The sequence below is a fragment of the Ceratotherium simum genome, chromosome X, assembly GCF_057802395.1.
Source record: "Ceratotherium simum simum isolate JZ-2026a chromosome X, ASM5780239v1, whole genome shotgun sequence".
Lineage (NCBI taxonomy): Eukaryota > Metazoa > Chordata > Mammalia > Perissodactyla > Rhinocerotidae > Ceratotherium > Ceratotherium simum.
Genome location: NC_141940.1, coordinates 71,952,833 through 71,963,633, shown reverse-complemented (window position 1 = coordinate 71,963,633; position 10,801 = coordinate 71,952,833). Strand labels below are relative to the sequence as shown.

The window sequence follows — 10,801 nt, the reverse complement described above, 5'->3', positions numbered from 1 at the left end:
ATTATAAAACATATCGAAATTAGTGGGGTGAAGCTAAGGCATTGCTGAAAGGGAAATTTACATAATTAAGGACTTACATTAAGCAAAGGCAAAAGTATCAAATCAATAATCTAAGTTCTCACCTCAGGGAACTAGACGAAGAGGAGCAAAATAAACCCAAAGCAGGCAGAAGGAAGGGGATACTAAAGACAAGCCCAGTAATCAATGAAATTGAAAACAGAAAAACAATAGAGAATATCCATGGAACAAAAATCTGGTTCTTCGAAAAGATCCATAAAACTTGCAAACCTCTAACGAGACTGACAAAATAAACCTACAATGATTCACTGCATTTGCACGTATTTACTGAATGACTCTAATAACTCGATTTGTGATACTTTTCATATAGTCTACTTTAGAAACCTAAGCACCTATGTTCTCAATATGTATCACAGAGAGGAAAGAAGAATAAGAGAAACATCGGACCCTTGATTTAAAATAACAATGAAATTTCATTTCCGACATGACAGCTAGATCGTTGTCCTTCATGACAGAAACTATCTTTTATCATATTTTTCGTAATTAGCTCAAATTCTTTTGTAAGTGATAGAAATGATTCCACAATATCAGTGCCACAAGTTCAGTTTTTGAGGCTACAATCATGTTTTTGCACATTGGAAAGTCCTTGGAGACAAAATGTACCTGAAGTATTAATTGGCCAGGGTCTCATGTCTCATGACTCATGTAATGGTAAAAATAATGTATTTGAAATTTTTCAGATTTTGAATCAATTACTCTCTCATATTGTTGGAAAGGTCTTGTATAATATGGACTTAGTTGAAGATCTGCTTTTTGTAAAATGTTACATATGGTCTCACAATTCTCTAATGTACATTCTGTAACTGAAATAACAGTGTTTTTATTATTATTACTTTTTTTTACCATGTCTCCATCTCTAATGTTTGTGTGCGTGTGTGTGTGTGTGTGTCTGTGTGTGTGTGTGTGTGAGTGAGAGAGAGAGAGAGAGAGAGAGAGAGAGAGGAGAGTGCACACAAGATCCAAGCCATTTTATAGCTGGCCAAAGTTATAACCTCAGGTCCTCTTAATAATTGTTAAAAACGTGCTTGTTGTTTAACAGTTAACCCTAATTTCAGGCAACAGATTTTGCCATTGTGTTTGGACTGTTAGAGGAAATTCTTATCAAATTCATCTTATGTTTGCTTACATTTCTCTTAATATTGTCCACTCTGTTCTCTTTATATTTCTTTGAACACAGCAAATAAACAGCTTTTCATCTTTCTTTGCTGCTGCAAACACAACAGCAGCAGCAGCAAGAACAACAAGGTGGGGGGCGGGGGGCTGGGATGCTCGTCTTTACGGCAAAACGCCCGCCAATAAAAGTAGAAAGGAATGATAGAAATAGAAAACCACCGTTTTTCAACTACCAAAGTAATGATCAAATCAGAGAAGAACCCTGAACGAAAACTAAGGCCAAGAGATGAAATTTTTTTGGAGGACAGACTACCCATATGGTGTCAAAATATCATGGCACAGACTGCTTAGAAGTCACAGAGGGACAAAGGCACCTTTACAATGGAGTGATCTGTCCAACAGATCACTTTAAATAAGTGACCAACTGAGTAATACCAGTAGCAGCACCGACAGCTAGACAAACTGACCTTAGGAGCCTCCAGATGTGATGTAATGTGAACTACTCATCACCGATTTAATATTCTTGCCAAAAATGTTAAACGTAAATCTAAACAAGAGGAAAATATCAGGCAAACCCGTATTGCGGACACTTGACAAGAAAACAGGCCTAGGCTCTTGGACAATGTCATTGTCATGGGAGATTTAAGTTAAGGGACTGTTTGGGACTAGAGGATACTAAAGAAACATGACAACTGAATGCAATGTATGATACTTGATTGAATTGTTGATCCTCAAAAGGATATTATTAGGACAACCGGGGAAATTTGAATACGGACTGTCTATGGGCTTAGATAATATCATGCCATCGTTAAATTTCTCCAACGTGATGATAGTATTGTGGTTAGATAGGAGCATACCCTAGTTCTCAGGAGATACATTCTGAAGCAATTGGATGAAGTGTTTGGAACTCTTAAGTGGTGAAGTGGAAAGAAAAAGGAGAGATAAAGCAATGGGATAACACGAATCTAGGTAAAAGAATGTGCGCTCTTCAACCTTGTGCGTTTTCAAAATGAAAAGTTGAGGAAAATGGGTTGCTTATATTTTAGAGATATGCACTGAAATATTTACCAATAAAATAAGATGATTTCTGGTATTTTCTTGAAAATAATCTGGAAGAGGGGGAGGAGGGAAGATATATATGAAATGAGATTGGCTGTGAGTTGTTAACGGTTGCAGTTGGGTGATGGATAATTGGAGTTTCCTTCACTATTCTCTCTTGTACAGTGGTTCTCAAAGTGTGGTCCCCCACCAGCAGCATCTGCACCACCAGGGAACTTGTCAGAAAAGCAAACTCTAGGTTCCACCCTGGATTTTTTAATCTGAGGCTATAGATGGGGAGCTCAGCAATCCGTGTTTTAACAAGCCCTGCGGGTGATTCTGATGCAAGCTAATGTTCCAGGACCACTGCTCTACTGTAATGAACCTGGAGATTGTTTGTAAGTTTGTATACAAACTCTATTTGTACATGTTTGAAATTATCCACAGTACAATCTATTGTTGAAAATAAAGAAAACAGGCACCCCGGCTATTTAGTGGCCAAGTTTTAATGAAGTCTCAAGACAGATAATCCTAATCTTACACAAACAATTCCAGAGGATAGAAAAGAGGGACTATTCCCCAACTCGGTCTATAAGACTGGAAAACCTTGACCCTGGAACCAGCAAAGATAGTATGAGGAAGAGAAACATCAAGGCAATCTCGCTCATGAACAGAAGACACAAAAATCCTAAGCAAAACTTCGGCAAACTGAACCCATCAGCATACACAAAAGATGGTACACCATAACTAAGTTACATTTATCCTAGGAGAGCAAAGCTGGTTTAACATTAGAAAAACTATAGATGGAAGGGGGCATGAGAGAGGTTTGTGTGTTGCTGATGTGTTCTGTTGCTTGCCCTAGGTGCTAACTGAATGTGTATGTTGAATTTTTGAAAACTCATTAAGATAGATACACACATGATTTTTGTCCTTTTTTGATGATAAGACAAACTTCACTGAAGATTTTGAAAAAAATCTTTAAATAATACTCACTGTATGTTAAGAAATTAAATGAATAGAGTCTTGATCATTTCAATAGAGGCAAAAAAAGTAGAATTCAATATCTACTCATGATTTTTGTGTGTGTGTGAGGAAGATCATCCCTGAGCTAACATCCGATGCCAATCTTCCTCTTTTTTTTTGCCAAGGAAGATTGGCCCTGGCCTAACATCCGTGCCCATCTTCCTCTACTTTATATGGGACGCCGCCACAGCATGGCTTGACAAGCGGTGCGTTGGTGTGCGCCCGGGATCCGAATCTACAGACCCCGCGGGGTGCGCACACTTAACCACTGCGACACCAGGCTGGCCCCCATTCATGATTTTTAAGACAAATTAAACTAGGAATATAAGGAAAGTTCCTTAATCTGACAAAGGGAAAGAAAGAAAAAAAGAGAGAGAAAGGAAGAAAGAAGAAAAGAAAGAGAGAAAGGAAGAAGAAAAGAAAGAAAGAAAGAAGAGACAAAGAAAGAGAAAGAAAGAAGGACGGAAAGAAAACAATGAAACACAGCAAACCCATTTTAATACGGAAGTGTTGGCGGTATTCTATTAATATTAGGAACAACCCAAAGACGCCCAATTTTGCCATCTCTATTCGACCTTGTAGTGGATGTCCTAGCCAGCACAGTAAGAAACCTGTAAGTTGATTATCGTACTTCTGTCACTCACAGATTCACAGAAAACTGCAGAATGCCTATAGACAAATTACTAGATATCACAGAGTTTAGCATGGTGGCTGACTTTAAGATCAATATACTTTTTAAAAAGTCAAATGGATTTCCAGAAGTTAGATATAAATAGAAAATGTCATTTTAAACAGATACCAAGTATAAGAGCAACAACACTCTAGAGTATCTTGAGATAAATACCATAAAAGATGTACAAGACCTGAATGCACAAAAGATAAAGCTAACTACTAAACTGAAAGATTAAAACGTTAAAGGAGACCCACATAAATGGAGAGGCATCCCATGTTGGTGACCAGGAAGGCTGGATATCCTAAAGATAGTAAATTCTCCCCTAACTGATCCACAGATTCAACAAAAATGCAACCCATATCTGTTGCAAACAAGTTTTCAGGGAACATGACATGCTGATCCTAACATTTATATGGAAGGGCAAAAGGCAAAGAATAGCAAAAATATGCCTGGAGATGATGAATAGATGTAGGGACTTGCCCTACCAGAGATCAAGATGTCTTATCAAGAGATAAAAATTAAGACAGTGTAGTGTTGGCACAGGAATGGACAAATTTATCTGTGAAACAGAACAGGAAGCTCAGAAACAGAGACACACAAATATGGACCAAAATGACTCTAAACACTGCCAAATGTTCCCGGGGGGCAGCGCGGGGTGTGCGTGTGTGTGCAAAATCGCCCCGGACTGAGAATCCCTGACATAGGAATATGGACCAATCTTAAAAACACATGTTGAATTTTGTAAAAGTAAATTTCAGATTACCAAGGACGTTGAAAATGCATGGACATATAATATTTCATGTCCAAAGAGAGAATAGTCTGGGAAACAAGGCTTGGGGAGCACAAAGCTCCACGTCACTTCACCAGTTACTGGCTGGCCTAGTAAAGCGAGCATGAGGAGAAGTGGGCGGGAGGCGAGGGGGGCGGGACTTTGTTGAGTGAGCTTCGGTGGAACTCGAGGCTCATTGGTCGCCCGCCACAGCGGTGAGAGGCGGGAAGGCAGCGCTGGAAGTTCATTGGCCTTTGTGGGAAGAGCGGGAAAGGGAGCGAGAGCTTGCTCTTCCCTCAGGCCTCTTGTCCGCAGACAATTGATTCCGACCTGCTGAAGGCTGGGGTAACCACAGGCTTGCGTCAGAAATATGACCCTCGTTCTCCACACCTCTTCTTTCCTCCTTTCCTTCTGCTCTGGATCCCCAGCCCCTTTTCCTCTCCTCAACCTCAGCGGGGAACCTCCACCTGCTCCTGCTCCCGATATCCCGCTCCGCCCCTCCCCCCCACCTCAGTGGAACCCCTGTGGGAGGACGCCTTGCCCCAGCCCCCTGACCCCTGGCCTCTGGCCCCTGGGGCAGGGCCGATGCCCCTGCCTTTGATTCTGAGATGGCGGCAGCAGCGAATGATTGGGCTGCCCGAGAGGAGGTGGTGCAGTCCAGGTGTGGGGGTGGTGGAAGGTGTGCTCAAGTGTAATTGTTGAAGCGTGGAGAGGAGCATGGAAGATTGTTGAGAGGCTGTGGAGGGAATGCATGGTTTTGCATAAAAGCAGAGGGGATGTGCTGGTCCAAGAAAACAATTACTGCAGTGAGGAGTTGGCTGTTGACCAGACCAGAGTCTGGCATTCGATAGGGGGCTCACCAAACATCTATTCAATGAATAATCGAGGGGATGAATGAAAATAATTATTGAAAGAGGGGCTTGGAATCCAGCAGAATAATATGATTTCATGGGGTGCAAAGGGGTGTCAGGTTAAAGGGGGAGCAAGAGAATAATTAAGATTACAGTAGGGTGCAAGAAAAAAATCAGAATGGAGTATGAGAGGAAAATTAAATGTAGGGCATACACGAGACTAACAATAGAATTGAGTGCAGGGGGCATAGAATCATGGGTAGGGAGTGAATGAATGTAGGAGGTTAGGAAGACAATTGTGGAAGTAGATGCCAGGAATAATAGTTGGGTATAGCAGAGTACAGGATGATACATGAGAAGGGGGAGTAGTAATTGTTGAAGGGGGCACGAGAGTGCATGTGTATGCCTGAAAACGGGGTCTATGTGGAGTGAAGGCAGGCAAGGAGACTAATAATTGGATTGAAAGCATACAGGACCCATGCCAAGAGTTTCTTGGAATGAGGCTATGTGCGAGTGGGGCTTCCTAGGAAGGAGGCTACAGGAGCAAGAAGGGAGGTGCAAACTGATTTCAGTGGTGAGCTGGATGGAGAGGAATCCAGCCACCTCAGGTGGGGTTTTCCGAGGGCAGAGGAAATACCTACGTTGAGGGTAGGGGATCATGTGGCCATCCTGACCTCTGCTCCTGACCCTAGAACCATGGATCCCAATGAAATGCCTGCTATGCCCTGCTGCCCCTCCGACTCCACCAAAGGGCTTGAGACTGGAGCCACATGGGGGATTGAACTTGGCCCCAGAAGAGCTATAAGTCGTTGTGCCCGCTGCCACAACCATGGCATCACTGACCAAGTCAAGGACCACGAGCACTTCTGCCTCTTCCGGGCCTGCGAGTGTCACAAGTGTGTCCTCTTCTCGTGAGTGTGGTGTCTGATAAGGGGAGCAGGGGCGGGCCTCCTCTAAATGTGACTGACTTTAGACCTGCAATCCCCCAATTTAGGGAACACTGCACGATCTTGCCTGCTGAGAGTGCCTTGGAGAGGGAGCAGGGGGCACACCTAAAGAGGCACCTGGCTCAAGGACTGATAAGGAGTGCGGCCGCCCCTTCCAAAGCTCACAGCCATGCCAAGAAGTTGGCCATCCAAGGAGGAGTCCTCAGTGAGTGTCTGGCCAGAGAGAGAGCCTGGGTTTGGGTGTACGGAGCATGAGTAGTTCTGTCACCGGTTCTACCATCCAATTTCGATGAAACCTTGGGAAAGTTACTCCTTGGGCCTTAGCTTCCCCAACTATACGATGTCATCAATATTATCTACCAAGTGTTGGTGGGAAGGAGAGATCTGGGGGGTCAAAAAGGTCCGCGGTGAGATGAGACCTCAGATTGGGGGTGAGGTAGAGTAGGGTGGGGTCAGGAGGAAAGGCTCACCTAAGCTGTCCCCAGTCTCTCACAGCTGGGAAAGAGAACGTCATACCCTAGCTTGAGGCCTACCCCTGTGCAACCTTCGGGGAGGTAAGGAGGTAAGGGCCAGTGGGGGAGGCTCCCACCTCAGCCCACTACCCAGACCCCTTCCTCTGTGTCCTGAAGACCTGAGTTCCATCGCTAACACTAGTGCAACTTGCCACATGACCTTGGGGAAGAAATACTTCACCTCTCTGTGCCTCAGTTTCCCCAGTTGCAAAATGAAAAGTAGGACTGGCTGGTCTTCAAGGTCTTCTCAGCTCTGACATTCTGAGCTCCTATCTTCGTTCCAAAACATGCCCACATCTCTTCATGGCCAGCCTGGCACTTGGCTCCAACCTGTGCTCTCTGCTCCTGCAGGCAAGCTCCCAAGGGACTCTGCTGATTGGTCAGGCCCCAGAATTTTTGTGTCTGCCCTAGACTCCAGCACCCTTGAAGAAGCAACTAACAATTTCACTTTCCAGGGAGCCCCACAGGCCCCCTATCCTGCCCAGCACGTGAGTAGAGTGAGATGGGCCATGCAGCTAGTTATATATTGTGTGATTGGGTGCCCAACCTTGTGCTTGATGCCATGGGAGATAGAAGGAAGAAGTGGAGGCGGCTGCCGCGGTGGTGCGGCGTGGGTGGTGGTGGCGGCAGGTGCGGTGGCGGCAGTGGAGGAGGAGGAGAAGAAGAAGCGCGGGGAGGAGGAGGAGAGGAACAGGAGGAAAAGCAGGAGGAGGAGACGGAACTGGAGGAGGAGGGGAGGAGAAGGCGGCATCTCAGAATAATGGGCAAGGACGGGGCTCTCCCAGCTTTGCCATTTCTTATTTTTGAGACTTTGGACAAGTGACTTGATGTTTCTGAGCCTCCATTTCCCTATCAGTGTACTGAGAGGGGGCAATATTCTACTCCTATAGCATTGACAAGAGGACTAGCACAAGGCCTTCAACAAATGGAGGCTGTTATTCCACATGAAACATATTGATGGGACAGAAGGTCCTGCTGAAGAGGGGGGCCGGGATGGCGAGGGCCGCAGAGGCCCAGGCGAGAGTCCAGAGGCCATCAGAGCAAGCTTCCTGGAGATGAACCAAGCTGGTCCTTCAAGTCCCGTGGGGATTGGGGAATATGGAGGCGAGAACCGGTCCCTGGATAGGGACAGTAATCACATCTCTCCAGGTGCTTTCCAGGTTAAAACACAGACACCTGTGATTTCCCATAAACTTCACTGTTGCCCCAGGAGTTTTGAAAAAGGTGGCAAGAACTAGTGTCTCAGGAAAGATATAGAGAAAAAGATATAAAATGATATAGAAAAGAAAACAGGCCAAGCAGGGGAAGGGACTTGCCTAAGCCACAATGACTAATGGCCAGCAGGCATTCAGACTCCCACAGCCAGATGTTGCAAAATCCTGCCTCTCTCTGTCTACTGGTAGTATGTGTCTACCAGAGGGCTTGATCCCCAGGCCTCTCCTTTCTTTGTTTCTAGACGCTCAACTCTGATCCTCCAGCCCTGTGCCACCCTTGACCCTCTTCTACTGCAGTCGCAGATCCTGGGAAAACAGTGGGGTCCAGAACCCGGTCAGGGGCTGAGCTTAGTGAATGGGAAGAGCAGAAGGCCTCGGGGTGGGTGGGGACTTCACTGGAACTGGAGACTGAAGGGGCACTTGTTGCATGAGCATGGGAGGTGTGGGTTCCCAACTCCCATTCTCTCACACCTTTTCCTTTTCAGGCACCCAAAGCTTCTGACCAGGCCTTGGGTTCTACCTCCTCAGAGTGGCGGCGGAAGCTGGAGGCGGCTGAGGCTCTGCTGACTCTGAGATACTCTTCGCAGGACCCTTCTGGCTCCATCTCCCTGCTGCAGCCCTGTGCTGTGTCAGGTAGCCTGGTTCTTGCAAGGAGAACATGGAGTGGGTATAGTTGGGAAATGGGAGGGCATTGTGGTAAGCATGGCCTAACTGGGAAGTCAGGGTTGGTGGGTTGAACCTCCTTGGGCCCAGGCACCTAAGCTCCTCAGTCTGACGCCTGTGATGGCAGTTGATAGTTGTTCAGTGAATCATCAGTTTAACGAGCTTTGTGCTCAACAGCAAATGTTCAGTGCCCTGATGTCAAGAAAGAAGGAACCTGAGGCCCTGAGAGTGGCAGGGACTTGCCCTAGGGCATGCAGCATATCAAGTGGAAGAACCAGGTCTCCTGACTCCCAGCCCAGAGCTTTCTACCCAGACCCCTGCAGTCTGCTGCAGTCTGGGGAGGACATACATAGGTGCTAAGAACCAAGTCTGGAAGGAGACCTGGTCTCTACCTTCAGGGAGCTTCCAGTCTAGATGTGGAGCCTGGATGCCTTCACAGGTTGTAATTTGCGGCTAAATCTCAACGATGAGCCTGGAGAGGAAGGACTGGAAGAGGTCTGAGAAGAGATAGACACCTGGGGAGGCTGAGAGGGAAGGCTAGGCGCTCCCAGACCAAAATGGTGGGTGGGGTATGGTTTGTGAGAGAAGCAGCAACCCTGGAGGAACTGCCATAACAGAAAGGGATGAGGCTGGACAGGCTACCAACCACGGAGATCTGGTATGCCAGGCTTAGGAGGCTAGACCAGCAACTGTGGGTGGTGGGGAGCCAGGGAATGTCTGAGCTAGGGAGGAGCACATTCAAAGACCCTGGACTTGACAAAAAGAAATGTGGTGGCTGTGGTGGAGGGATTGGAGGAGGCAAGACTTGAGATGGGCAAATCAGAGAGGAAGAGTTCTGTGCAATAGTCCAGGTGACAAAGCCTCGATTGGGTGGAACGAAAAAGAGGGGTGAGCCGGGAGGGGAAATGGATGTGACCTGGCCCTGACCCCTTCCTTTCTGTCTACAGCTCCTGCTGGAGATAGAGGACTCCAGCCTCCTAGCCCCTCTCTCCGACCCAGGCCGGCCAGCTCCATTTCTCTGCCTATTGGACATCTGGGGTGCATCTCCCTCTTGAACTAGAAGCCCAGAGGAGGAGGCCTCACTAGAGTACTGCCTATTTATGCATTTGCAAAATGTTTAATGTCCAAAGTGCTTAACATCTTTTCTTTAAGCCTTCAGGTGCTTCTATAAGCTTTCAGACCCTTTTTATTATATGGAGCAATTCCTTGGCTGAGGGTGGATGTTCTTGTACTTCCATCCCTCACTCCCTTGGATCCTGGGGCCTTTTTGTGTCTCTTGTAAAAACAAGGTTGTGCAATCTAAGCTGGTCAGTCTCGAAATAGGGTTCTGTGTGAGTTCATATGTTCATATGCGAGAGCTTTTGTTTGACTCATGGTTGCGAACATACCGGTGCGCTCATGTATGTACTCATGCATGTGAAACTATGAGGATGTTTTCATTTTGTGTCTAGGTTTTTGTGTGTGAGCAAATAATAAACCCTTGTTATTGTAAGGCACTGAGATACAGGGGTTGTTTGTAATCACAGTATAACCTAGACTGTCCTGACTCTAACAGACTTGTTCAATTCACTTTTCAAAGTGAGACTCACCTTGCTCAGTAACTGGGATTCCTTAACATGGCTAGATAAGAAAATGGTAGAGAAAAAAGGGAAGGAGATTTATTCACCCGGTAAGTAAGTGCCTACCCTCTGCCCGGCATAGACTGTTTCCAGTTGTCCAGAGGGCCACAAATTGAAATATCTGCAGGATCAAGCAGATCATAAAAATGAGTAGAGCAGACCAGATGGGCTCTGGCCAACTGACAGTGCATGCTCTACCTAAGGGGGCAGCCGCCACTTGGCTCCAGCCGATTGTTGCCATGCAGGAATGTGGACTCATTGTTGCCACATCTCCTGATTTTTCAAGAGAAGATGGAATTCT

The 10,801-nt window shown here is 46.1% G+C and overlaps 1 protein-coding gene across 1 annotated transcript; it reads left to right on the top strand.

Moving 5' to 3' along the window:
- The first annotated feature begins 6,226 nt into the window (after positions 1-6,226).
- On the top strand, positions 6,227-9,941 carry DMRTC1B (DMRT like family C1B). The gene is made up of 5 exons (XM_004443884.2): positions 6,227-6,456; positions 6,540-6,697; positions 7,356-7,492; positions 8,704-8,851; positions 9,829-9,941. Exons 1-5 carry the CDS (start codon positions 6,242-6,244, stop codon positions 9,939-9,941), a joined length of 771 nt encoding a protein of 256 aa, XP_004443941.2. The 5' UTR covers positions 6,227-6,241.
- Positions 9,942-10,801: the final 860 nt, after the last annotated feature.

Bases quoted from the DNA above. Each gene is read 5' to 3' on its own strand.
- DMRTC1B (XM_004443884.2), top strand. From the start codon at position 6,242: ATGGATCCCAATGAAATGCCTGCTATGCCCTGCTGCCCCTCCGACTCC. The intron at 6,698-7,355 runs GTGAGTGTCTGG...CTGCTCCTGCAG, and splicing joins CATCCAAGGAGGAGTCCTCA to GCAAGCTCCCAAGGGACTCT. The intron at 7,493-8,703 runs GTGAGTAGAGTG...TTTCCTTTTCAG, and splicing joins CCCCCTATCCTGCCCAGCAC to GCACCCAAAGCTTCTGACCA.